The sequence below is a fragment of the Dipodomys merriami genome, unplaced genomic scaffold (assembly GCF_024711535.1).
Source record: "Dipodomys merriami isolate MVZ:Mamm:240054 unplaced genomic scaffold, mDipMer1.0.p SCAF_16, whole genome shotgun sequence".
Lineage (NCBI taxonomy): Eukaryota > Metazoa > Chordata > Mammalia > Rodentia > Heteromyidae > Dipodomys > Dipodomys merriami.
This window is the reverse complement of record NW_027202937.1, coordinates 3,481,171-3,508,974: the sequence shown is the minus strand read 5'-3', so window position 1 is coordinate 3,508,974 and position 27,804 is coordinate 3,481,171. Positions and strand designations below refer to the sequence as shown.

At 42.0% G+C, this 27,804-nt stretch overlaps 1 protein-coding gene and 1 pseudogene across 2 annotated transcripts; one reads left to right on the top strand and one right to left on the bottom strand.

The window, feature by feature from the left end:
* The first annotated feature begins 164 nt into the window (after positions 1–164).
* Positions 165–27,385, top strand: Polh (DNA polymerase eta). 2 transcript variants are annotated; one of them, XM_070023656.1, is made up of 11 exons: positions 165–390; positions 3,495–3,637; positions 3,800–3,934; positions 6,277–6,494; positions 9,003–9,172; positions 11,975–12,078; positions 14,557–14,676; positions 15,545–15,668; positions 16,557–16,622; positions 20,225–20,394; positions 23,985–27,385. In XM_070023656.1, the coding sequence occupies exons 2-11, from the start codon at positions 3,501–3,503 to the stop codon at positions 24,877–24,879; spliced, it is 2,139 nt and encodes a 712-aa protein (XP_069879757.1). In that variant the 5' UTR covers positions 165–390; positions 3,495–3,500; the 3' UTR covers positions 24,880–27,385. The 2 variants fall into 2 exon arrangements, with proteins under 2 accessions (XP_069879757.1, XP_069879758.1); XM_070023657.1 differs by lacking the exon at positions 165–390 and adding an exon at positions 483–544.
* LOC138827737 (10 kDa heat shock protein, mitochondrial pseudogene) lies at positions 22,061–22,430 on the bottom strand (annotated as a pseudogene).
* Positions 27,386–27,804: the final 419 nt, after the last annotated feature.

Genomic DNA, 27,804 nt, shown 5'->3' with positions numbered 1-27,804 from the left:
GCGGAAGTGGCGGCTCTCCCCCCCCCCCCCACCCCCGTGACGTCTGCCCCTGAGTGGGCGGGGCGGAGACGGAAGGGCCTCGGTGCGCAGGCGCAACACCCGCCTCCTCTCTCCCCATCCTGTGTCCTTCGCGCGCAAGCGCGCAACGCGCGCGCGGCCAAATCTAAATCGGTCGGAAGCACTCTGTGGAGAGAGGATCTCTTGGCTGGATCTCCGTGCGACTGGCGGGCCTTGCCTCGGTGGGATTTTCTGCGGTACCCGCTGTCGTTCTTCGCTGTCAGGAAGAGTAAATCTGTTTGGAACCCTCCCGGCCTGCTTCTGGAAAGGCGACAAGATCCTGGAGACGCCTTCAAGCCCGCGGCGTCCGCTGTCGCCCGGCAGTGCTGACAGGTAAGATTTGCAGCCGTTCCGCTGCGCTCTGTCAGACTTCCCGTACTTCCTCCCCGCCCGGCTCTAGTGACTGGAGACACTTGCGCCAAAACCCGGGAGAAAACGCGCTGAGAGAGTTACGGCTGAAGTTTTGTGTCGTTTGGATCGTTTGCGTGTAAGATTTCAAAGTAGATGTGATCTTTATCTGAAAGCAGAGTTTTGGCAGAAAATATGTCCACTTTCCCACTTCATAAAATACTTGGGGATATTTTGTTTATATATAAAAATAGAACAGTGTGAAATCTGCTGAAATCGTGGGAGGTTGTTTTGTTTTTTGGGGGGAGCTCAGTATATTGTATATTGAATGCATGTATGAAAATGTTCTGTTATTTCCCCTATGAAGTAACAAGGAAAGTAAAAAGAGAATAAACATGTGATTGTTATGGTGTCCCAAAATCACCTAATTTTTTTTTTCTATGAAGATACTCCTAGTAAATAATTTAGGCCTTGAAGACTACAAAGCCTTTGCTATGGCTGTTCAACTCTGCAAATCTATTATTATAATTCTGGACTTATAAAACCATTACTGGTGTTAAATCACAGCTTCCTATCTCATTTTTGGCTTTTGTATCTCACATGTAATTTCTCTGGTTTGTTGTTGTTTGTGACAACAAATTTGCCATTTTTTTGTTATTACCTTTTGCAGTGCTATTGAAAATCCACTTTAAAGAGAGTTGTAACATGTTTTGAATGATAGAAAAGCCACTTTAAGCAAGGGAAGGGTAACATTGTCCAAAAAGAAATGTACTCATTACCTGACTTCTGTAACTGTAACCCCTCCGTACATCACCTTTTTAACAACAACTAAAAAATAAAAATTAAAGAAAAGCCATTTTTCTGACAAATGTTTAAAGTATCACATTCTGCATGTTTTCGGTGGGTGATTAATCTTTATAAAGAACTCATGCCTTGAATATTTTTACTTTCTTAATTTTTTTCATTCATCTTTCAGCTTTGTAGTTGCTTGACAATTTCTTGATGATGAATGTTAATATTTGAAAAACTTTTTTAGAATACAGTTGGGTGCTTGCTCAACTGTATAACCTGTGATTTTCATATTTAAATCATGAGTTTCTGCTGTTTTCCTATCTTATTTACAACAGGCCAGTGGTTCTCCAATTCTTTACACGTTGGAATTGCCTGGACAGTCTTTAAAAAGTCATAGTGCTTGGGGCTGGGAATGTGGCTTAATGATGGAGTGCTTGCCTAGAATGCAGGAAGCCCTGGATTCAATTCCTTAGTACCACATAAACAGAAAAAGCTGCAAGTGGTGCTGTGGCTCCAGGGGCAGAGTGCTAACCTTAGGCAAAAGCAGCTCAGGGACAGTGCCCAGGCCCTGAGTTCAAGCCCTAGGACTACCAAAAAATAATCAAGTAAAATCATGGTGTTCAAGGTCACATGGGCATCAATTAAATTCGGATATCTGGTGGTAGAAGTTTGGGAGCCACTGCTTTATGTTCTTTGTTCCAAATTACTAATTGTGTTATTTAATCTACTGTCAAGCCCGTAAGGTTTGTCTTTGCCTATTCATGAATAGAATATCAGAATGCTATAAAGTAGTTGTTACAGGAAAAGATCCACTGATAAATTGCTTAGTAATGGAAAATCTGAAGACAATAGGATATTTACATTATCTCAAAGTATACTCTCAAGATATTAATTACAAAAGGAAAAATAGTAATTTCACAGTGAGAAATTCAGTAAACACGATCATAACTAATTGATCATAGTTAATATCACTGGTAATATACTGACATCATGACCCTTCACCCATATGGTAGTGCTGAGAAAAGAGTACTATTTTCATGATCTTATTGCCAAAAATGCTAAATCTCAATCTATGAGGAATCATCAGAGACATCAGAGACAAAAATTAAGAGACATTCTCAAGATTAAAGAAAGAGAAAGGGTTATAGATAGGAGAAGACTTAGGAGATGTCGTGACTAAATGAGCTCTAGGATCCTACTCTGGATCCTGGAACAGAAAGAGGATATTACTGGAAAACCAGTGAAATGCAAATCAAGTATGTAGTTACTGCTTTATTTGTGCTCATTTTTAAATTTTGATAGTTGTGTTTTGTAAAATTTTAGCAGGAGTGCAGGAGAACACCACATTATAATTTTCTGAAAGTCTAAAAGTATCTGAAAATAAATATATACTAATACTTTGATGTTATTTAGTTGCCCCTTCAAATATGTGTGTATGTGTGTATGTATATGTGTATGTGTGTATACATGTATATTTTTGGGGGTCAATGATGGGGATTGAACCCAGGGCCTTAAGAATAGTAGGCAAGCACTTTACTGCTGAACAATAACCCTAATCCGTAGATTACTTATAATACCTAACACAATGCAAATACTAAGTCAATAGTTGTAATACTGTATTGTTTAGAGAATGACATGAACAACTTCTGTTATGTGTTCAGTACACATTTTTTTCTGAGTACACATTTCAATCTAATGTTGGTTGATGTGGACCTTTTGGATATGGAATGTTGGCTATTTTTCTACTTCTCTTTTCTCTAACTTACACTGGAGATCTGTTTGTCAACTGGATTACAGTTGGCCCTTTACTGATGTACATTGTGGTTTTAATTTGCATTTCCTCATTGCTAATGATGCTGAGCTGATTTGTATGCACCTGTTGGCTATTTATATATCTTCTTTTGTGAATGTTCAGTTCTTCTGAGGATGAGTATTTTTAATGCTTTTACTACTTAATACTTTCATAAAATCATACTAGTTATCCTGGCAGTTGTATATAAAAATGTCTCATATATATATTTTTTTAATGCCAGTACTGAGGCTTGAATTTAGGACCTGGTTGCTGTCCCTGGGCTTTTTTGCTCAAGGCTAGCACTCTACCATTTGAACCATAGCTCCACTTTAACTTTTTGGTGATTAATTAGAGGTAAGAGTCTCATGGACTTTTTTCCCAGAGTTGGGTTTGAACCAGGGTCCTCAGATCTCAGCCTCTTGAGTAGCTAGGATTACAGGCATGAGCCACCATCTCACAGTGATTAGGTGTATTTCTAATTGTCTGTAAAAACATTGTCTTCCAGAAAAAAATGGCTACTGGACAGGATCGAGTGGTTGCTCTGGTGGACATGGACTGTTTTTTTGTTCAAGTAGAGCAACGGCAAAATCCTTATTTGAAGAACAAACCTTGTGCAGTGGTACAGTACAAATCATGGAAAGGTGGTGGGTATGTATCATTGTTATTGTTACAACTACCAAGGTTTAATCTATGGAAATACAATCCTGTGCTAGGCATCTTTTATATGTTTATAGCTTGCTCATGTTAAATTTTGGTTGTTTTTGCTTGTGATCATGTAATACTTCTCCCTCTTTATTTTTCTAACCTTAGAATTATTGCAGTGAGTTATGAAGCTCGTGCATTTGGGGTCACTAGAAACATGTGGGCAGATGATGCTAAGAAATTATGTCCAGATCTTCTACTGGCACAAGTTCGTGAGTGCCGTGGAAAAGCTAATCTCACCAAGTAAGAAAACCAATTGTTTAAAGGGACATGGAGGTGTTGGAAATAATAGACATGAGGGGTGGAACTACTCTTGCAGATTTTGTTTTGTGGGCTTGGGTATGGCACAGAGGTAAAGTGTTTGCCTTCATGAGACCCTGGGTTCAATCCCCAGCGCCAAAGAAGGAAAAAGAAAGGCAAATTAACATCTAAAGAAGTTCCCTTTGGTCAGTATGTTGTCTCTGAAATGAAAACAGATGTTAACATCTAGTTTAGTAACAGTTTGGAACCACTATTATAATGGCTGCTGTCTTTGACACACATTCATTTCCTTAATTGTGTAAAAATTGGTTGTTATAATTGAAACTTAGTATCTATTGCAAAAAAGTACCTGTGACTCAAAGGCAGCTTAGGAGGGAAGGGATGGGAGGGAAAGCGGAAATAGTTTACACTAAGCAAAAGCATTGTAAATATCACCTGATGTGGAAGAAATAGTTGTTTTGTCAAAGCTCATAGAATTCACAAACTTTATAGACCATGATAATGACAGTTTGCCTTGTGAAGGTTAAAATGTGTTTGTGACTAAGTATCACTATATGTGAAATTTATATAACTACCTAATCTCAATAAAAAAATATTTTTTAAAAAAAAGTACCTGTGAGACTCTTATCTCCAATTAACCACTCAAAAATCGGAAGTGGAGCTGTGGCTCAAGGTGGTAGAGTGCTAGTCTTAAGCAAAAGAGCTCAGGGATAGCACCCAGGCCCTGAGTTCAAGCCTTACAACTACCACCAACAACAAAAGCTCAGGTAAACGCCCAAGCCCTGACTTCAAGCCCCAGGGCCCAAACAAAAAGAAAAAAAAACATTAATAGTCTTCCAAGGAAGGCTGAGTCAGACTTTTAGTGTATGTCTAGAATTTTTTGCTAGAGTTTAAAAGAAAGAGTGGGGCAGGGGCTGGGAATGTGGCTTAGTGGTAGGGTGCTAGCATGCAGGAAGCCCTGGGGTCCATTCCTCAGTACCACAGACACAGAAAAAGCCAGAGGTGGCGCTGTGGCTCAAGTGGTAGAGTGCTAGCCTTAAGCTAGCTCAGGGACAGTGCCTAGGTCCTGAGTTCAAGCCCCAGGGCTGGCAAAAAATATAAAAATTTTAAAAATAAAAAAGAGAGAGACAAGGAGAAAGAGACAGAATTATTTGCCAAAGTTGAATAACCTTAAAGATTGCCTTGTGACTTTAACTGCCTCTTAGTTTTATTAGTTGAGCCTTAGAGGGCTTGAAAAGTGGCTCAGTGGTAGAGTGCTTGCCTCATATGCATGAGGGCCCTGGGTTCGATTCCTCTGCACCACATAAGCAGAAAAAGCTGGAAGTGGTGCTGTGGCTCAAGTGGTAGAGCACTAGCCTAGAGCTGAAGATCTGAAGGACAGTGCCCAGGCCCAGAGTTCAGGCCCCATGACCGACAAAAAGAAAAAAAAGTTGAGCCTTAGAATGAGAGACACATAGAGAGGTAGGCACAAGCCCCACCCATCTGACAATCCCAGTAGCTATAGACTGAGTACTGAGCATAAATTCTAGGTGCTGTGTTAAGCTCTTCATAAGTTTTCATACCTTTTAAATTATTTTAAGTATTACTTCCCCCTTCATAGGGAGGTTAAGTAATATAAATTCACACAGCAGGCAGATGACTGAGGATTTATATGTTTTTTTAGAGTCCAGTATCCACAGTCTCACAGAACATTATTTTGTGTGGTATGGCGTGGGGACCATCCTTTGGCTTGGGATCTGAGGGGTTTGTGTGTGTGCCCATACATCCGTGCCAGTGTGCCAGTGCCAGTACTGGAGCTTGAGCTCAGGGTCTTCCACTCTTGCTTAGATTTTTCAGTCAGTGCTTTTTCATTCCTACCAATTGAACCACATTTCCACTTCCAACATTTTGGTAGTAATTGGAGATGTCTCACAGATTTGTCTTCCTGAGTTGGCTTCAAACTGTGATCCTCAGATCTCAGTCTTATGAGTAGTTCAGATTATAGATGTGAGCTACCAGTGCCAGGCTATTTTCTTCCTTTTTAGAGAGAACTTTGCTATAGAGACACGTTAAAGATTTGGGTGGTTTCTGCCTTGGTAATGCTAGCATTTCACTAAAATTTTTGGCACTACTTCTTCCTTGCTTTTTTTTTGGGGGGGGGGGTTATATCAGTTAGATAGGTATTGCCCTGTATCATTGGTCCTGACTATCTGCTCGTCCAATTATGTAACTAGTATTTGTTAAATTGCTTGTTTCTTGATTATGGAAGTTATTGCTCGTTATAAGAGGGTGCTGAAAACCTTAAGGTTACCTCTGTCGACTATATGTGTGATCCCTATCCTTAGGTACCGAGAAGCCAGTGTTGAAGTAATGCAGGTAATGTCTCATTTTGCTATCATTGAACGTGCCAGCATCGATGAGGCTTACATAGATCTGACGAGTGCTGTACAAGAGAGACTACAGAAGCTGCAGGGTCAGCCCATCTTGGCAGACTGGTTGCCAACCACTTACATTGAAGGATTGCCTAAGGATCCAACAACAGCAGAAGAGGCTGTTCAGAAAGGTATTTCCATACCATTGCTCTGCTTCCTGCCTTTGGAACCTGCTTTGCTTGGTCAAGCTGATTCTTCATGGAATGGTTCAAAGGAATCTTAAATTACAACCTGAAAGAATTCCAAAGACTCATGTCACAGGATACACAATCCGTTATCATTCCAGGTATATGTATGTTGAGAAGCTATGAAAATTGTATAAAAGTAAATACCTCTTTGGATACAACTAGGTGGCCAGGTGTGGTGCCTCATGCCTATAATCTCAAGAGGCAGAGTTTGGGAGGATTGCAATTTGAGGCCAAGAAAACAGGCAGGATGATCAATCATGTAACCACAGGTAATATAGGTATGGAGGATCATGCTCTAAGGCCAGCCTAAAAGCATAAGACCCTATTTGAAAAATAACGAAAGGAAAAAAGAACTGAAGTTGGGAAAATAAATGTAGTTCCTTTGGTTGGGTTTTAAACTACACAGCTAGAACTAGCTTCTAAAAATATATAAATTTAAGTTTAGATTAAGTCTTGAGTTAATTATGAATATTTTCTTTTTTCTTTTGCCCGTTCTGGGACTAAACTCAGGCCTGGGCACTGTCCCTGAGCTTTTTAGTTAAGGCTAGTGCTCTACCACTTGAGCCACAGCACCACTTCCAGCTTTTTCTTTCTTTTTTTTTTTTTTTTTGGTCGGTCGTGGGGCTTGAACTCTGGGCCTGGGCTCTGTCCCTCAGCTCTTAAACTCAGGTGAGCGCTCTATCACTTGAGCCACAGTGCCACTTCCAGTTTTCTAGTGGTTTATTGGAGATAAAAGTCTCAAGGACTTTCCTGCCTGGGCTGGCTTTGAACAGTGATCCTGAGATCTCAGCCTCCTGAGTAGCTAGGATTACAGGCATGGGCCACCAGCTTAGCACTTCCAGCTTTTTCTGAATAGTTTATTGAGATAAGAGTCTCAGAGCTGAGCCCAGGTGGCTCACGCCTGTAATCCTAGCTACTCAGGAGGCTAAGATCTAAGGATCATGGTTCAAAGCCAGCCCAGACAGGAAAGTCCATGAAACTTTTTTTTGGGGGGGTTCTGTTTGTGGGGCCTGAACTCTGGGCCTAGGCACTGTCCCTCAGCTCTTCAGCTCAAGCCTAGCACTACCACTTGAGCCACAGCGCCGCTTCTGGCTTTTTTTTCTGCTTATGTGGTGTGGAGGAATCGAACCCAGGGCCTCAAGCATGCAAGGCAAGCACTCTATAACTGAGCCACCTTCTCAGCCCCCATGAAACTTTTATCTCCAGTAAACCACCAGAAAACTGGAATTGGCATTGTGGCTCAAGTGGTAGAGTGCTTGCCTTGAGCTGAAGAGCTGAGGGACAGCGCCCAAGCCCAGAGTTCAAACCACGACTGACAAAAACAAAAAAATAGTCTCACAGACTTTTTGCTTGGGCTGACTTTGAACCCCAGTCCTCAGATCTCAGCCTCCTGAGTAGTTAGGATTACAGGTGTGAGCCACCAGCACCTGGCTTGAATATTTTCTTTTTTTTTTTTTTTTTGGGGTCTGGTCGTGGGGCCTGAACTCTGGGCCTGGATGCTGTCCCTCAGCTCTTCGGCTCAAGGCTAGCGCTCTACCACTTGAGCCACAGCACCACTTCCAGCTTTTTCCTTTTTGCTTATGTGGTGCTGAGGAATCGAACCCAGGGCCTTAGGCATGCAAGGCAAGTGCTCTACCACTGAGCCACCTTCCCAGCCCCTTGAATATTTTCTAACTAGGGCAGATGTTCAAGAGGAAATTGAAGAAAATTTAAGGGAACAAGGGAAAAAATATGCTTTTTAAATCATTGCTCATAGATTGAGGATGAAGCTCAGTAGTAGAGCACTTGCCTAGCACCTGTAAGGCTCTTAAGTTTTTCTCCCTAGCACCATCATCAAAAAAAAAATCCTTGCTCACAAAAGATGTTACTAATATAAAATATATGTTGCGCATAAGCACTGCAATAAGTTTGAAGAAGAAATCAATCTTTTTGTCAGTATTGAGGTTGAACTCAGAGACTGGTGCTTACTAGGCAGATACTCATCACTTGAGCCAACTCTGCCAACCTGAAATTAATCTCTTTTAGTTAATGAACTTAAACTGGCTGCCATTTTGTTTTATGAAAACCTACATATCTGTAATAGTTGAAATCCAAGGATTTTTTTTATTGTGAAAATACTGTACAGAGGGGTTACAATTACATGGGCAAGATAATGAGTACATTTCTTATCAAGCATTGTAGCCTCCTCCTTTGTTTCCCCTTCCCATTCCTTAATCCAAGAATTTCTGTACCTAGAAAATATAGCATGAAGACAAGTACATTCTGGAAAATGTGTCATGCATGATTTCATCATTGTGCGAACATACAGTCCAATCACACACATAGACTTCTAATAGTATACACTGTCATATCTGTAGTCTGTCATTAATCAAATGTCATTATTTGGCACATGACTGGAAAAGCTAATTTTTAAAATAGCTCAATGTGACACAACTCTTTTTTTTCTTTCAGAGGAAGTGCGAAAACAAGGCTTACTTGAGTGGCTTGATTCTCTTCAGATGGATAACAGCAGCTCTGCAGACCTGCAGCTCACTGTGGGGGCAGTGATTGTGGAGGAAATGAGAGCAGCCATAGAGAGGCAGACCGGTTTCCAGTGTTCCGCTGGAATCTCGCACAACAAGGTGAAGGCTCATCATTGATATATTTAGTTAAATAAAGCAAGGATACATCTGAATGAGGGGTTCAAATGATTAATATGGACCTTGAGATGAGTTTTTATTTAGAATTCACATTGAGATCTCAATGAAAGTGTTATGTAAAGTTTTAACATGGGACTTGGCATTGCATATGTACCTTCCTCAGAGGCACGGTGAAAATTTACAGGAAATGTTCTTTGTATATGTTAAGATCAACACATAAATTCCTTGATGACTGATAAGAAAAATCATCTTGGAATTTTCATATATTACCCTGCTTTAAAATTTTTTGCAGTGTTAAGAATCAAACTCAGGTCTTTTCTCATGCTGGACAAGAACTCACCACTGAGCTACACCCCTAGCCCTTGGCTTTTTTGAGACAAGGTCTCACTATGTAAATCAGGCTGGCCTAAAATTCGTGCTCCTACTCCTTCCACCTCTGAGTGCTGCCATTACAGGTGTGCGTTACCATGCTTCCTTAACCTGTTTCTTTTATTTTTATTTTCATTTATTTTTTTTTTTTTGGGGGGGGTCCGGTCATGGGGCCTGAACTCTGGGCCTGGGCGCTGTCTCTCAGCTCTTCAGCTCAAGGCTAGCACTCTACCACTTGAGCCACAGCGCCACTTCCGGCTTTTTTTTTCTGCTTATGTGGTGCTGAGGAATCGAACCCAGGACCTCATGCATGCAAGGCAAGTACTCTACCACTGAGCCACCTTCCCAGCCCCTCTTTTATTTTTCTTTTCTTTTTATTTTTTTTGGTGTTGGTCGTGGGGCTTGAACTCTGGGCCTGGGCGCTGTCCCTCAGCTCTTCAGTTCAAGGCAAGCGCTCTACCACTTGAGCTACAGTGCCACTTCCGGTTTTCTGGTGGTTTATTGGAGATAGGAGTCTCACGGTCTTTCCGGCCCGGGCTGGCTTTGAACCGAGATCCTCAGATCTCAGCCTCCTGAGTAGCTAGGATTACAGGCATGAGCCACCAGCACGCGGTTCTTTTATTTTTCATTTGAATTATTTATATGTTTGTCTTTTGCCATATTGGAGTTTGAACATAGGGCCTTGTTCCTGCTAAGCAGGTGCTTTACCACTTGAACCACATACCCAGCCTGTAATCCTAGATACTCAGGAGGCTGAGATCTGATGGTGGTGATTCAAAGCCAGCCTGGGAGAAAAGTCTGTGAAAAGTCCATTACACACTAGAAAACAGGAAGTGGTGCTGTGGCACTATTGGTAGACCGTTCATCTTGAGCTGAAGAGCTGAGGGACAGTGCCCAGGCCAAGTTCAGGCCCCACGACCACTACCACCAACAAAAAAGCAGTAGTAAAATGTTACTAATTTGGACCATTTTCAGTTTAGGAGATACAAACACTCCTCTTTATCCCAGGAGCAGAATAACTAATAATCTGATTAATGGTGAATAAAGTACAGTGAGTTTGGGGCCTTCATCACCTTCTAAGGGTCAGTAGAGAAAAGTTGCCAAACTGCCCAGGAAAGTTTTTGTTTTTCAGGGAAGAAGAAGAAACAATAGTCCCAATAAAATTTAAACCAGACTAATTAATACTGCCTAGTAGAGTTTCTAGAACATCTCTAATGAATTCAGGAATTATTTTAATACTTTTTTTTTGTTGGTTGTGGGGCTTGAACTCTGGGCCTGGGCGCTGTTCCTCAGCTCTCTCACTTGAGCCACAGGGCCACTTCCAGTTTTCTGGTGGTTTATTGGAGATAAGAGTTTCATGGACTTTCCTGCCTGGGGTGGCTTTGAACCATGATTCTCAGATCTCAGCCTCCTGAGTAGTTAGGAATACAGGTGTGAGCCACTGGCTTCTGGCTTTTCCCCCCACCCCCAAGAGACTTATCTTCAGTCAACCAGCAAAAATTGGGATATGGAGGCATGGCTTAAATTGGAGAGCACCATTTGAGCAAAAAAAGGCCTTGTGAGAGTTTGAGGCCCTGAGTTCAAGCCCCAGTACAAGCAAAAAAAAAAGAAAAAAAATGTAACAGAGTAGTAAAACAAATTTGTTTCAGCATGTTCATATGGACACACTAAGAAATGCATTTTAAGGTTGTTTTTTTTCCAAAGTTCCACAGTGTTTTGAACCTATCAAAGTGGAAAGCCCTCAAGGAATAAATGGGAAAGGAAAAAACTGACTAGAGGAAATGAGAATGGAACTATAGGAGGAACAGTTAGGATCATCACAACCAGATCGTGTTTTCCATTGAAGATGTATGGAATATAAAGTCCAAGAGCTGGACTTATTTTCTGGATCTATTTTGTTTCTTTTTTTTTTTTTTTTTTTGTCGGTCGTGGGGCTTGAACTCTGGGCCTGGGCGTTGTCCCTTAGCTCTTCAGCTCAAGGCGAGCGCTCTACCACTTGAGCTACAGTGCCACTTCCGGTTTTCTGGTGGTTTTATTGGAGATAGGAGTCTCACGGTCTCTCCTGCCCGGGCTGGCTTTGAACCGCGATCCTCAGATCTCAGCCTCCTGAGTAGCTAGGATTACAGGCGTGAGCCACCAGCGCCCGGCTGGATCTATTTTGTTTCTAAGTGGAAACCATTAGTTATAACCCTTAAGCTGAGTCTCGTGTGTGTGTGTGTGTGTGTGTGTGTGTGTGTGTGTGTGTGTGTGTGTGTGTGTGTGTGTGTGTGTGTGTGTGTGTGTGTGTGTGTGTGTGTGTGTGTGTGTATGTGTGTGTGTGTGTGTGTGTGTGTGTGTGTGTGTGTGTGTGTAATATTTACCAACTCCATAGGAGGGTTAATAGTACTGAGGTTTTTATACTTTCCATGTTTCTAGGTCCTGGCAAAGCTAGCCTGTGGTCTAAACAAGCCAAACCGCCAGACTCTAGTCTCACATGGGTCAGTGCCGAAGCTCTTCAGCCAAATGCCAATTCACAAAATGTAAGTATTCAGGAAGTTCCTTCGCAGTCATGCAAAGACACTTTCTGCTTGTAGTGTCTTTCGTTCCTTAAAGAGGATTGGAGCAGAGAATATAGGAAAGAGGCAACACAGATGATTTTGAGAAGCACAAAACATTTTAATGAATTTTCAGTTTAGGATAGTACATTGAATATATTAATCCTGAATTTTAAGAAATGACCTACATGTTGGATATATGTTCCCTTTTTATTCGTCAGTCAATATAAGTCGTGGGACTTGAACTCTGGGCCTGGGTGCAGTCCCTGAGCTCTTCATCTCAAGGCAGGTACTCTACCACTTAAGCCACAGCACCACTTCTGGTTTTCTGGTGGTTCATTGGAGGTCAGAGTCTCGTGGACTTTCCTTCCTGGGCCGGTTTTGAACCATGATCCTCAGATCTCAGCCTCCTAAGGATTACAAGCGTGAGCCACCAACACCTGGCCTTGAATTTTATATTTTTTTACTCTCAAATCAAGGTGTTCAGAACTGTTGACTTGCTCTCAAACTAGGTATAAAAGCAGCCAAATCGCCAAATCGCTCACGCCTGTAATCCTAGCTACTCAGGAGGCTGAGATCTGAGGATCACAGTTCAAAGCCAGCCCGGGCAGGAAACTCCGTGAAACTCTTTTTTTTTTTTTTTTTTGGGTCCAGTCGTGGGGCCTGAACTCTGGGCCTGGGCACTGTCCCTCAGCTCTTCAGCTCAAGGCTAGCGCTCTACCACTTGAGCCACAGCACCACTTCCGGCTTTTTTCTTTTTGCTTATGTGGTGCTGAGGAATCAAACCCAGGGCCTCAGGCATGCAAGGCAAGCGCTCTACCACTGAGCCACCTTCCCAGCCCTCCGTGAAACTCTTATCTCCAATAAACCACCAGAAAACCAGAAGTGGTGCTGTGGCTCAAGTGTTAGAGCTCTAGTGCTAGCCTTGAGCTGAAGAGCTGAGGGACAGCACTCAAGCCCAGAGTTCAAGCCCCACGACGGACCAAAAAAAAAAACAGCCAAATCAAATAATGACTAGGATTAGTACTGTTAAAGAGACAAGATATGACAATTCAGAAAGTGATAAAGATGCTATGGCGTACCTGAGTAGGAGTATTTGCTAAATGAATTGTGTAGTTACCAAAATTTGCACACAAACCAGGTGCTGGTGGCACATATCTGTAATCCTACTCTGGAGGATTCAGGTTTGAAGATTGTCAAGGCAGGAAAGTCTTATGACACATCTCCACTTAACTAGCAAAAAGCCAGACAGAAGGGGAGCTATGGCTCAAGTGGTAGAGCACTAGCCTTGAGTGAGAAAGCTAAGGGCCAGTGCCCAGGCCTTGAGTTCAAGCCCCAGTTACCAGCACAGAAAAAAGTTCCCCCACACAAAGATAGTAATCTGAGAAAGATTTGTGAAAGATTTTGTGGTGAGGTTTGGCATAATGTAAAGAGTCAACCAAGAGCAGTAAGGCAGAATTGGGGAATTATTTTGCAAAAAGAAGGGAAAGTCTGCTGGGTGCTGGTGGCTCATGCCTGTAATCCTAGCTACTCAGGAGGCTGAGATCTGAGGATCACAGTTCAAAGCCAGCCTGACAGGAAAGTCCATGAGACTCTATCTCCAATAAACCACTCAGAAAACTGGAAGTGGTACAGTGGCTCAAGTAGTATAGCACTAGCCTTGAGCTGAAGAGCTGAAGAGCTAAGGGACAGTGTTCAGGCCCCAGACTGACAAAAAAAAAAAAAAAAAGGGAATGAGCTAGTTTACATTCATGAAGCAAGTAATGGAAGATGCTCAACATTGGTAAAGAACACATGATGGTGCCTCAAAAACCAGTTAAAAAAATATTCTGTGCACCGGTGGCTCATGCCTATAATCCTAGCTGCTCAGGAAGCTAAGATCTAAAGATTGTGGTTCAAAGCCAGCTCAGGCAGAAAAGTCCATGTGTGAGACTCTTATCTCCATAAACCACTCCAAAACCAGAAGTGGCACTGTGGCTCAAGTGGGAGAGTGCTAACATTGAGCATAAAGAGGCTCAGAGGTAGCACTAAGAGGCCCTGAGTCCAAGCCCCACAACCAACAACAAGAAAAAATAAAATTACACACATACACACCCATACATATACACGTATATACATATATATAAACCATATGAAGCATAAAAAGTGGTAGCCAAGGAAAAGATTTGTTTGGGGTTTGGAATTTAAATCCTCAAATGGAATGAATAGGTATTACACAATTAGTATTTTATGACTTAATAGTAATGAATGACATATTTTCTTATGGTATTATTTTTCCCAAGTCCTAAAATTCTGAGAGTATCCGAAGTTCTGTAATCACTTCACCTCACACTGGAAAACTTCTGAATATTCAGGACTAAACATGCTCTTGTTCCCCTGGATCTTTTGGAGAGCAGCACAATGTCCTGTGTTTGCTATTAATTAGATACTTAGGTTGTGTAAATTCTTTGTGTCTGTTATCAGCCGTAGTCTTGGAGGAAAGCTTGGGGCCTCCGTCATTGAAATCCTAGGGGTAGAATACATGGGTGAACTAACCCAGTTCACGGAATCCCAGCTCCAGAATCATTTTGGAGAGAAGAATGGGTAAGTGATTCATATTCTCTTCCAATCATAACCTTTATGGATACGCTAAACTCAAATGTAGACAAAAGCAGCAAATAAAATCTACCTTTAGATCCAGGTAATTTCACTAGTTGGTTCTTGCTTTAAAATATATTCTGTTCTATCAGTGTAGATTTTTCATATGCCTTGGTGGTTGACTGATAGGAATTTTTAGTTTGAAGCTTAAGTATATACTAGTTTATCATTTTTGTGATACAATATTTTTAAGATATTATTATTACTAAGATTCTTACATTTTAGTCCTGGGGGATATGAGGCCAGGGTTGGTGATGCATACTTGTAATCCTAGCACTTGGGAGGTGGAGGCAAGAGGATAACAAGTTTGAGGCCATCCTCAAATTTGAACTAAACCAAAAAATTGGGAATAGGAGGCTGGGAAGGTGGCTCAATGGTAGAGTGCTTTCCTTGCATGCATGAGGCCCTGGGTTCGATTCCTCAGCACCACATAAGCAGAAAAAGCCAGAAGTGGCACTGTGGCTCAAGTGGTAGAGGGCTAACCTTGAGCTGAAGAGCTGAGGGACAGTGTCCAGGCCCAGAGTTCAGGCCCACAACTAACAAAAAAAAAATTGAGAATAGGAATTTTGTGGCTTTGCTTACTGGCACTTTGCCAAAATGCAAATGATGACTTGGCCTCCCAAAACAGAGTAGATGTTCCCCTTGCTAATATTTTCATCGTGCTGGAATTGAGAAGGATGGGAGTTCTGTCAGAGGTCAAGTATACTTAATTTTGTCACATTTGTTTTATAAGATAAATGAGTAATATAGGTATTAGTTTTGTCTACATAATAGTATTTACTTTCGCCTTAAAATTGTCTACTGGTTTTCTTAGGTCTTGGTTGTATGCCATGTGCCGAGGAATTGAACATGATCCAGTTAAACCCAGGCAGCTACCCAAAACCATTGGCTGTAGCAAGAATTTCCCAGGAAAAACAGCTCTGGCCACACGGGAACAGGTAAGCGGGCACTCTTGGCAGAACATTGTCTCTTTTACAGAAGGTGTTAGTGTGTACGTGTTGGTATCTGTGGAAGTTTCACTAGGTTAGATGGAACTCTAATGTCAGAAGGGAAGTTTCTTTTTAGGTGTTGAAATTGACTAATTCGTTTTTCTTTTTCCTTTCTTCCACCTAAAATCTACTGAAACTCAAAGTGGAGTTTCTTTTCAGTAGGTGGAAGCTTGGAAAGCCTACTGAGTTCTGTCTCAGTTGTTGTCACCCTACTGGTCCTGGGGCTTGATACCAGGGCCTGGGAGCTGTCCCTGAGCCTCTTTGCGCTCAAAGCTAGCACTCTACCACTTGAGCCACAGCTCCACTTCCGCCTTTTTTTTTTTTTTTTTTTTGAGTAATTTATTGAAGATCAGAGTGTCATGGGGACTTTTCTGCCTGGGCTAGCTTCGAACTACAGTCCTCAGATCTCAACCTTCTGAGTAACTAGGATTACAGGCATGAGCCACCAGTGCCTGGTCACTTGTCTTTTTATACCAGAACTGGAACATACCTGAAATTTATCTGCTATGCCAACGGTAAAGAGAAATAAGAAAAATTTAAAAAAAAAAAATTTTTGGTCAGGGTCTTGCTTTCCTAGCCCAATCTGGCCTCAAACTTGAGATCATTCTACCTCAACGTTCCTGACACTGAAATTATGTGTGCATCCTGCCCAGGTGAAAATAAACATTTTGAACTAGAGCAAGACAGAATACTGAGATTTCTATGATACTGAGATTTCTAGTTACAGGAAGCCATTAGGCACACAATTTTATGTGGGTTAGATTCGAACAAATCTACTGTCTAGTTCTGTGTCTCGAGTAGCTATATGAAAAATTAAAAGTTTTGATACTTTTTTAGGTGCAGTGGTGGCTCCTACAATTAGCCCAAGAACTAGAGGAGAGATTGACCAAAGACCGAATTGATGTAAGATTTTCTTGATGCCTAGGGCGAGCTTTGGGATGTAAATACTAACTGCTCTTACTTTATTGAGGAGGAACAAAGATAGGAAAAAGAATTCTGGGTGCATCACTACAAGTCTACTGTAATGATCAATACTATTGCTGGAGTAGGCCTTCATTGTTCCTTCAGTTGGCAGTTGTGTTATGAGTATATTCAACTTTGTCCACTAGATGTCGCTCAGTTTTCATTTCATCACTGTAAAAGTCCCAGGGGCTTCTTGTCCTTGTATGTGGTACACAGAATGTAGATCCTTGACAATTCATCTGCTTTTAAGCTTCAAAGGACTTTGTGGCTGAAAGAATTCAAGACACAGGTGATCCTGTCACTTTGCTGTTTAGAAACTCCAGTAGCTTCCCTTCATACTTAAGTCATAGTAAGGATTTCTTTTCATCCTACAATTTTTTTACCAGTCCTGGGACTTGAACTCAGGGCTTGCTTGGGCATTGTTCCTGAGCTTCTTTTGCTCAAGGCTAGTGCTCTACCACTTGAGCCACAGTGCCACTTCTGGCTTTTTCTTTTTATATGGTACTGAGAAATCGAACCCAGGGCTTCATTCATGCTAGGCAAGCACTCTTAACAGTAAGACACATTCCCAACCCTTAATTCTACAATGATTTAAGCACCTGCTCTTGATCTCTTCTCCCCCTTGATTACTATGTGTTCTCCCTTACCTTTTTTATTTTTTTATGCCAGTTCTGAGGCTCCACGTTAGCTTTATTTATTTATTTGTTTGTTTGTTTGTTTGTTTGCCAGTCTTGGGGCTTGAACTGAGGGGCTAGGCACTGTCCCTGAGCCTCTTTGTGTTCAAGGGTAGTACAATACCACTTGAGGCACAGTGCCACTTTTGTTTTTTTTCTGAGTAGTTTATTGGAGAGAAGTCTCTTTCAGATTTTCCTGCCTGTTCTGGCTTCAAACCGTGATCCTCAGATCTCTACTTTCTGAGTAGTTACGATTACAAGGCAAGAGCCCTGTTTATTTTTTATTTTGTCAGTAATGGGGCTGGAGCTTGGGGCCTGGATGCTATCCCTAAGCTTTTTTACTCAAAGCTAGTGCTCTTGACTTTTATATGCTCCAGGCTCTTTCCTCAACTTTAGGTCTCATTTGTTGTGATTCCTTCCTGAAATAATATTATTGCCTTATCAAAAAGATTGTACCATTAATATATCATTAGAACAGTGGCTGATTTATCTTTGAGCAGTTTTTGGAGAGTGACTTTATGTTGGCATTTTTTTATGCTCTGAATTTGGTTCTTAGTAAGCATAATATGAAAGGATTGATGTACAGTATTTCCCAATTATGAGCACTGCATGCAAATTAAGAAGTACATGTAAGTAAAATAGTTAAAAAATCAGTATGTTATGTTTTTAAGTGTCAAATTTTATGTCAGGGTTAATTTGGTTATAATGAAGTGATCATAAATGATGAAATTTAATAAATGTAATACTGTAAAATAAAAAAATAAAAAAAAAAAAGCTAGTGCTCTACCACTTGGAGCCACACAGCACCACTTCCAGTTTTCTGCTGGTTCACTGAATAGAAGAGTCTTGTGGACTTTTCCTGCTCCAGCTGGCTTTGAACAATGATCCTCAGATCTCAGGCACCTCAGTAGTTAGGATTACAGACATAACCCACTGGTGCGTAGCTCACTTCCCACTCTTTTGGGGGAAGACAGTTAATTGGAGATAAGTCTCATGGACTTTGAGCTGGCTGGCTTTGAACCATAATCCTCAGATCTTAGCCTCCTGAGTAGCTAGGATTTATAGGAATGAGCCACCTCAGCTATAACTTAGGGAGGGAAGCCTCCCTTTTATCTAACACACATAGTAAGCTTTCACTTTGGCCCCTTTGGATTTGATCCTTTTTTTCTTCTTTTCGAAGGGAAGGTTGAAGCAGGGTCTCACTACATAGCCTAGACTGGTCTCAACTTATTGATTCTTCTATATGAACAACCTAAGTGCTGGTATTAACAGGCCTGAACCACTGGGTCCTTGCTAACTTGCTGTTCCCTTTGCTCATTGAAATTTGCTTGCTCACTTTATTCAGGTCCACTACCATTTCACCTTCTCACGAGGCCTTCCCAGTCGCCCTCTCACATCAGCCTCCATCAGACTCTGTAGATAATAAGAAGGCTAAAACTGTGGTCATTTCTAGTTTAAGCCTTCTCGTTGATTATCTGCACAGACACAAATAGGTACTAAGTTATGTCTGTGGTTTTCATCAAATTCCTTCATAATTGCTGGTTTGTATTTTCATAAGATACAAATTTCTAAAATTTATTTTCTTCAAAAAATAATTTTAGCCAGATGCCAGTGGCTCATGCCTATAATCCTAGCTACTCAGGAGGCTGAGATCTCAGGATCCCAGTTCAAAGCCAGCCTCAGCAGCAAAGTCTGTGAGACTCATCTCCAATTAACCATCAGAAAACCAGAAGTGGCACTGTGGCTTAAGTGGTAGAGTGCTAGCCTTGAGCTGAGGAACTCAGGGAAAGCACCAGGCCCAGAGTTCAAGCCCCACGACTGACCAAAAAATAATAATTTTGTTCTTAGCTCATTTGCCTTTTGGGTATTCTTTTCACTAGAATCTTTGATTGAGGATTTCTTTTGCCTTCCTGTATTTCTGCTTCTTGACCTGTTAGTCAACACTAACAAAATTCTGGCCTGGCTTCACTCAAGTGAGCCAGTGCTATCTTTCTCTCTAGCAGCTGTGACTCTACAATGTCTTCCATAAGTGACAGAAACTTCACTTTTTCAAGCATAAGAGCATAAAGGCAGAGAAAATTAAAACTTAATTGAAGACTACATGTATTATACTTCTTTTTTTTTGGTCAGTCATGGGGCCTGAACTCTGGGCTGTCCCTCAGCTCTTTAGCTCAAGGCTAGCACTCTACCACTAGAGCCACAGCGCCACTTCCGGCTTTTTCTGCTTATGTGGTGTTGAGGAATCAAACCCAGGGCCTCATGCATGCGAGGTGAGCACTCTACTATTGAGCCACCTTCCCAGCCTTTATTATCCAGTTTTGATGTTACTTTTTTGAACTGTTTTCAGAAATTAGAATATAGTACGATAGGTTTGGGTTAGAATCTTCTTGCCTGGACACCATGAAGTCTCTTTAGGAAGGTCTCATTTTCACATATTTTGTCCCATTCCCATAGCCGTTTAGAATATCCTATTCTTCCAAACATTCTATCACCCAAATTATGTCCTTTCCAATTGCTTTCCTATCCAGAAAAAAACACAACAGTTTTTATAGAATTGTGTAATATTTTTGTTCAGAAAGTAGGATTGTAACATATAGAATCTGCACTATTAGCATGTAAGCATGAAAACAGGAAATGTCTTTGTAACTATCACAGTGTCAAACCCAGTGTCTTGTGCATAATAATGTGTATTTGTAGTTTATACAAGTGTCACTGGAATAAACAGCCTGACTCTTGTCTTGTGGACTTGATATTCTTGGCTTTTTCACTGTTTTCAAACCATTTTATCCTTCTTTCTGTAGTTCAGTATATAGAATCACAATGCTCCCAGTAACGGTTTACAAGGCCTCCATCATTGTCCACCCACAGAATGACAGAGTGGCCACCCAGCTGTGTGTGAGCGTTCGTGTGCAAGGAGACAAGCGTCTCAGCAGCCTACGCCGTTGCTGTGCCCTTACCCACTACAACGCTCACAAGATGAGCCAGGATGCACTTGCTGTCCTCAGGAACTGTAATACTGCTGGAACCCATACTGAATGGTGAGATTTCTTTCTAGTTCATCTTTTCAACCAAAATGTATCCCGTCTTCTCTAAAATTTGTAGGCTCTCTGTGACTGACTCTAACACTAACTACAGAGGGGATGATCCTGCATTAAGGGAGAGAACACAAAGTCTAGGCAGTGCAGTTGCTGCTGCTCTACCTGTATTTGGTACAGTCTGATTCCCAGGGCTAGGTGTAAAGCAAGGTAAACCAATACTGTCCCTGCCTATATCAGCTGCTCTTTTCAGGAAATGACTACTTGCACTTGGAGAGTACAACTCAAGTTTCAAGAATATTCCTGGAAACTTCTTTCTCACCTCTATGACTATTTTATCTTAAGAGCATTTTTCTTTTTTCTTTTTTTTAGTCGGTTGTGAGGCTTGAACTCTGGGGTCTGGGCACTGTCCCTCAGCTCTTCGGCTTAAGGCTAGTGCTCTACTACTTAAGTCAAAGCACCACTTCTGGTTTTCTAGTGGTTTATTAGAGATAGGAATCTCACAGATGTTCCTGCCAGGGCTGTCTTTGAGCCACGATCCTCAGATCTCAGCCTCCTGAGTAGATAGGATTACAGAAGTGAGCCACCAGTGCCCAGCTAAGAGCATTTTTCATACTTAGGAAAGTGATTTTTTTTTTTTCTCAGTGTGTGGTATTGAAGAGAGGACCCAGGGCCTCTTGCATGGCAGCAAAGTGCTTTACATGTGAGATCAGCCCCTCTAATGTGACCATTCACTGATAAGCCCTAACATTCCAACTCAGTTCTAAGCTTAGAGTAATAGTCATTAATAAATTTCACTTCTGTTGGTCATGAAATATAAAAAAATATGACAGAACCTTTTTTCTTGGTTTTAAATCTCATGTTCATTTTCTGTTCAGATAGGGTCATGGATTTTAGCTCAGGGCTACCCTCAAATTGCTTTCCTTCTACCTACACCTCCCACATAGCTGGGATAACAGGTATGTGTTATTATGCCTAGTTTGTTGAGATATGAGGTTCTCATTGCCAAGATTAGCCTCAAACCACAATCCTCCCAAGTGGCTGGAGTTACTTTTACTTACTTAAAATTATGAGGGGCTGGAAAGGTGGCTCAGTGGTAGAGTGCTTGCCTTGCATGCATGAGGCCCTGGGTTCAATTCCTCAGCACCACATAATCAGAAAAAGCCAGAAGTTGTGCTGTGGCTCAAGTGTAGAGTGCTCCCCTTGAGTTGAAGAGCTGAGGGACAGCGCCCAGGCCCAGAGTTCAGGCCCCGTGACCAAAGGGGAAAAAATTATAATTATGAAAGAAAAAGGTAAAAATGATCAACTCATCTAAGTTATTGCTTATCTGTAATCCCAGCATTTAGGAGGCAGAAGCAGGAGAATCTCTAGTTGAATGCTAGTTCTTTACAACATCGAAACTATCTCAAAAAACAATACCAAAAATACAACATATGTTTTCACTATTAAACATTTTACAGGATCAAATAATAATTTTGGTACTATGTTCACATGAAACCTTACTTGAAAACTTTGATGCTGATAAGCATTCGTATTCCTCTTAGTAACATGAAATTTATTGACAGGGAAACACCAAGATTATGATTTTTTTTTTTTTAGTTTAGTTACCATCAGTTTATTATAAAAAGGAGAGATGAAAATTATTTGCCTCACGAAAGATCTCAGAACTTGCATGGAATGGGCAGCTTCACAGGATGCCATTTTAGTGATATATTCACTCTACATACTTCCCAAGAATATCACCATCCCTATATAAGAAATAATCCTTGTCATCTAGAACTACTTTGGTGCCTCCATATTCTGGGAGAAGAACTTTATCACCCACATTCACACTAACTGGCTGAATCTCTCCACTCTTTCCTTTAGAGCCCAATCCCATGGCCACTACTGTGGCTTGCAGTACTTTTCCTTGAGACTTTTCTGGAAGCATAATGCTTCCTTTGGTTACAGTTTCAGCTGCACTCCTTTCGACCAACACTAGGTCAAACAGAGGAATGAACTTCCTAAATGCTTGTCCTGCCATGACTCTTCACGGTCGCCACTCGGACTCTTTTTTTAAAAAAAAAAAAAACTGGTTGTGGACCTGAACTCTGGGTCTGGGCGCTGTGCCTCAGCTCTTCAGCTCAAGGCGAGCACTCTATCGCTTGAGCCACAGCACCATTTCCGGCTTTTTCTGTTTATGTGGTGCTGAGGAATCGAACCAGGGCCTCATGCATGCAAGGCAAGCACTCTACCACTGAGCCACCTTCCTAGCCTGAAGATTATGATTTATAAGATGGTCCCAAAGCAGGAAAGTTGATAGTGAGATGTTGTCCTCATAACTTTAAAACAGCACTTAATCCTTATCTCAACATAAAAGAAGCTTTTATATTCTGAAATTCAATTCATAAGAAAATGTGAACATAACAAGGAACTTTGTAGTAGGGATTTTTTTTTCTTTTTTTTTTTTTTTGTCGGTAGTGGGGCTTGAACTCTGGGCCTGAGTGCTGTCCCTCAGTTCTTCAGCTCAAGGCGAGCTCTACCAGTTGAGCAACAGCGCCACTTCCGGTTTTCTGGTGGTTTATTGGAGATAGGAGTCTCACCGTCTCTCCTGCCCGGGCTGGCTTTGAACCGCGATCCTCAGATCTCAGCCTCCTGAGTAGCTAGGATTACAGGCATGAGCCACCAGCGCCCGACTTGTAGTAGGGATTTCTTGAGATTTTTCTGAGACGAGGATTGATAACTAGAAGGAATTGTAAAATTTCATTCTTCAGAAATTCCAGAGTAGGGGATGGTAAAGGGAAACAAAGGAGGAGGCACCAATGATAAGAAATGTACTCATTACCTTGCTCAGGTAATTGTAACCCCTCTCTGTATGGTATTTTAATTTTTAAAAAAATCAAAAAAAAATTCTAGAGTAGAAAGTCTGTTAGGGCTGGGGTTAGGTACCCAGTGTAAAAACAAAAGAGTGGTTAAGAGGTTCTTTATGTCTCAAGTATTTCCAACTGAAATATTGGTCAGCCGGGTGCTGGTGGTTCACACCTGTAACCTTAGTTACTAAGGAGGCTGAGAGCTGAGGATCACAGTTCAAAGCCAGCCCGGGCAGGAAAGCCTATGAGACTCCTATCTCCAATAAACAACTCAGAAAACCAGAAGTCACACTGTGGCTCAGGTGGTAGAGCACTAGCCTTGAGCTAAAGAGCTGAGGGACAGCACCTAGGTCCAGAGTTCAAGCCCCACAACCAACAACTACTATATATATATATATATGTATGTATGTATATAAAAGCTTTTGTGTTTCTTGAATAAAATCTCATGCCCCAACCCTGAATTACAGCCACTTGTGCAGTGGTACCCCAGCAATCAGGAGGTGCAGTCACACTAGGGATTCCCAAAGTGGCTCCATACAACTAACATCACCTGGAAAAATGTTGCAAACTCAGATTTTCTGGCTATCCCAGGCCTATTTTCTCTGTACTAATGTGATACAAACGAAGATCTGAGAAACACTGCAGTAAAACTAGTTTTGCATGGGAAAGCCAGAAATCTGTGAATGGAGTCTGAGCCCTGAAACACCCTGTAGCTGATCTCCTATTCCTTTACTTTATACACAGGTCCCCGCCCCTCACAATGCTCTTCCTCTGCGCTTCCAAATTCTCTGCCTCTGCCCCTTCAGCTTGCAAAGACATCACCGTCTTCTTGAGCAGTGACTCAGCTTCTATGCCAAAGGTGCCAACTAGCAGCTCAGAAGCGAAGACCCACACAAGTAGCCACACAGTGCCAGCCGTTAAGAAAGCACCTGCCTCTCTGGAATCGTTCTTCCAGAGAGCTGCAGAAAAGCAGAGAGTCATCAAAGAAGCTTCGCTTTCACCTCTAACAGCTACCCCAACCACCACAGGAAGTTCACCTTCTAAGCCCTCCGTAGGTTTCAAAAGCAGTCGAACTTTAGGAACCGAGTCCTTCTTTAAGCAGAAGAGTCAGCTTTTAAAGCAGAAACCGCTTATCAATTCTGCAGCTCCTGACCACCCACAAGATCCCCAGTCCAATTCTGGAGGGTTGCCAAACCATTTTCCAGCAGAGTGTTCAGGCGATACCTCTGGTGTTTGCAAAGGAGCCTTGATGCCAGAATCTTCCAAAGCAGCTCCTGCAGGGGTGAATTTGGCCCCAAACAGCCCAGATATGCTTGTTTTCTCACCTTCCAAGTTGCCAGAGGTGACCCCAAAGGCAATTGCTACTCCTAGTTTTGTAGCTGCAGAGGATCAGGTCCCCTGTGAGAAGTGTGGCTCCTCCGTACTGGTGTGGGAGATGCCCGAACACATGGACTACCATTTTGCATTAGAATTGCAAAAGTCCTTTTTGCAGTCTCATTCCTCAAGATGCCAGGTTGCTCCTGTTCTGTCTCCTCAAAGCAAAAGAAATCCCAAGAGTCCCATGGCCTCCAGCAATAAACGCACCAGGCTTGAGGGCATGCAGACACTGGAATCATTTTTTAAGCCATTAGCACATTAGTGCTGCCCTCAGGATTGCTGTAGGGTTTTTATATTTTATAACATCAGGGAGATGAGGCTATGTTCATTTCTCAAGGAAATCCCTATCTATGAATTTTTTAATACAAAAAAAAAATAAGGCTGGGACATGGCTTAGTGGTAGCGTGCTTGCCTAGCATATACACAGAAAAGTCTGGAAGTAGCACTGTGGCTCAAGTGGTAGAGTGCTAGCCTTGGGCAAAAGAAGCTCAGGGACAGTGCCCAGGCCCTGAGTTCAAGCCCCAGGACTGGGGGGAAAAAAAAATCACTGAAGGCCAGGCTGGTGACCCACCAAGAAGGCCAAGGCACGGGATACAGAATTTGAGGTCAATCTGAGCTACATATTGAGAACCCAACTAAAAAAGAAAAAAGAAATCTGGTAGGTGCTAGGCTTCCACTTCTCCCTGTGCCATTGTAAATTAAAAACCTGTCCATGAGTCTAATCTTTAGAATTGAGGGGAAGCAGTGCCATATATAGTAAAAATAGGATGAGGCCATGCAGCCTAAGGACATGAGTTCTAAACTCTCACAGTGCCTGGCTTTGAGCAAGGCAGCTATAAAAATGATTACCCTATTACCCTACCGACCATCTAAGATAGAAAATGATGTGCTTAGGGGCTGGGGATATAGATCAGTTGTAGAGTACCTGCATAGCTCATTTAAGGTTCTAGAGTCAGTCATCAACACAGCTGGGGTGGCGGTGGGGATGACTTATTTCAGGTCCCTAACTTGGAAGTTGTTTTTGTTTTTGTTTTTTTAATGTTATGCCAATCCTGGGGCTAGAACTTGGGGCCTAGGTGCTGTCCCTGAGTTTTGATCAATGGTAACACTCTACCACTGCCACCACAGCTCCTCTTCAGCTTTTTGGTGGTTAACTGGAAAGAAGAATCCCATGGACTTTCCTGCCCCAGCTGGCTTCAAATGATCTCAGCCTCCTGACTGTCTAGGATGACAAACATGGTGCCTCACCCAACTTAGTCTTTTTCCTGCTTGGAGAGCAGAAAGTGTTTTTTTCCTCTCCATTTTCCGCTACTTTTTCGTGTTATCCTAAAATCCTTGCTAAAACAAAGTACCCAACCAAGTTGGTACAGAAAAAAAAAGTTTAAAACTAAATGACTTGGGCTGGGAAGGTGGCTCAGTGGTAGAGAGCTTGCCTTGCATGCCTGAGGCCCTGGGTTCAATTCCTCAGCACCACATAAGCAAAAAGAAAAAAGCCGGAAGTGGCGCTGTGGCTCAAGTGGTAGAGTACTAGCCTTGAGCTGAAGAGCTGAGGGACAGCGCCCAGGCCCAGAGTTCAGGCCCCACGACAGTACCCCCCCAAAAAAATAAAATAAAACTAAATGACTTGGGGCTGGGAAGGTGGCTCAGTGGTAAGAGTGCTTGCCTGGCATGCATGAGGCCCTGGGTTCTATTCTTCAGTACCACATAAGCAGAAAAAGCTGGAAGTGGGGCTGAGGCTCAAGTGGTAGAGTGCTAGTCAACAGCTGAAGAGCTGAACAGTGCCCAGGTCCAGAGTTCAGGCCCCACAACCGACCAAAAAATAAATAAATAAAACTAAATGACTTAAAATTCGTTATTCCTAGCTTTGTAAAATGGGCAGTTCGGATAGTGCTTTGACCAGAAAGTTTTTGGAGAGTGGCAGTGGTGATATTAGAATTTGAACTGACTAGGTAGGTGTTCTACCACTTGAGCCATACCCCCAGGCTTATCTGCTCTAGCTAATTTTTGGGTAGAGCTCGCATGAACTGCAATCCTCCCAATCTGTCTTCCTATGTATCTGGAATTGCATCATGGGACAGTATGCTTACCCGGGTACTGTATTATTAACCTCTACTTTTACGTATGGGAAATGGGCTCTTTGGGCTCAAGTATTGGTGCAATGAGGTATAAGTTAAGTGACTGAGTATCTGCCCAGTGTGAGACTATTTAATCCCCAGTTCCACAAAAGAATGAAATGCGACATGGAATCAACTGGAAATGGACGGAGCTAGGAAGTGACAGGTGAAATTGGTGGGGAGAACAATGGGTACAAATCAACCTAGGCAAAAAATAAAAAAAATCAACCTAAGCTTTTTAGTTTATAATGGGGCTCTGATTTTAACTTGAAGAGGAAAAAATTGAAATTCACTGAGTCTAGCAGAAAATATCCTTTGATGGTATTATTTACTTCTATGACTAACCTCCTATGTATACTAGACTTATTATAGCTTCTTAAAGGCAAGAATTCTTCAAAGTGCCAAACCCATACGTAACATGTCCCTGATATTCCTTGAATGTATGTATGTATAAAAACAATGTTTAGATATGTGTATCTGTCTTTGAGAGGTTAGGGAGAGGCACAGAAATGGGTGAACAAATGCAGCAATGATACTCAATAGACAATATGTTGAAAATGAATTATACAACTGTGGGTGGGTATGGAAGGGAAAAACAGGAGAGAGCAAAGGAAGAGGTAACATTGCCCAAAAATAAATGTACTCATTACCTAACTTGTGAAATGGTAAATCCCTCTGAATATCACCTTTATAAATTTTAGATGTGACTGCCAAACCGGGACAATAAAAATGTACAAGCTTGGGGCTGGGAAGGTGGCTCAGTGGTAGAGTGCTTGCGTTGCATGCACAAAGCCCTGGGTTCAATTCCTCAGCACCACATAAGCAAAAAGAAAAAAGCCAGAAGTGGCGCTGTGGCTCAAGTGGTAGAGCGCTAGCCTTGAGCTGAAGAGTTGAGGGGCAGCGCCCAGGCCCAGCGTTCAGGCCCCACGACCGGACCCCCCAAAAAAAGTACAAGCTTTGTGCAGGCCTGTCTCACGTTCTCCCTCTGCACCTCCCCCCCCCCCCCCCCCAGAAATGTTCCATTAACGTACCAAAGTTGCTCACTTCTTCCTGGAGGTGTCCCAAGTACTGAG

Bases quoted from the DNA above. Each gene is read 5' to 3' on its own strand.
- Polh (XM_070023656.1), top strand. From the start codon at position 3,501: ATGGCTACTGGACAGGATCGAGTGGTTGCTCTGGTGGACATGGACTGT. The intron at 15,669-16,556 runs GTAAGCGGGCAC...ATACTTTTTTAG, and splicing joins CTCTGGCCACACGGGAACAG to GTGCAGTGGTGGCTCCTACA. The intron at 20,395-23,984 runs GTGAGATTTCTT...CTTTATACACAG, and splicing joins GCTGGAACCCATACTGAATG to GTCCCCGCCCCTCACAATGC.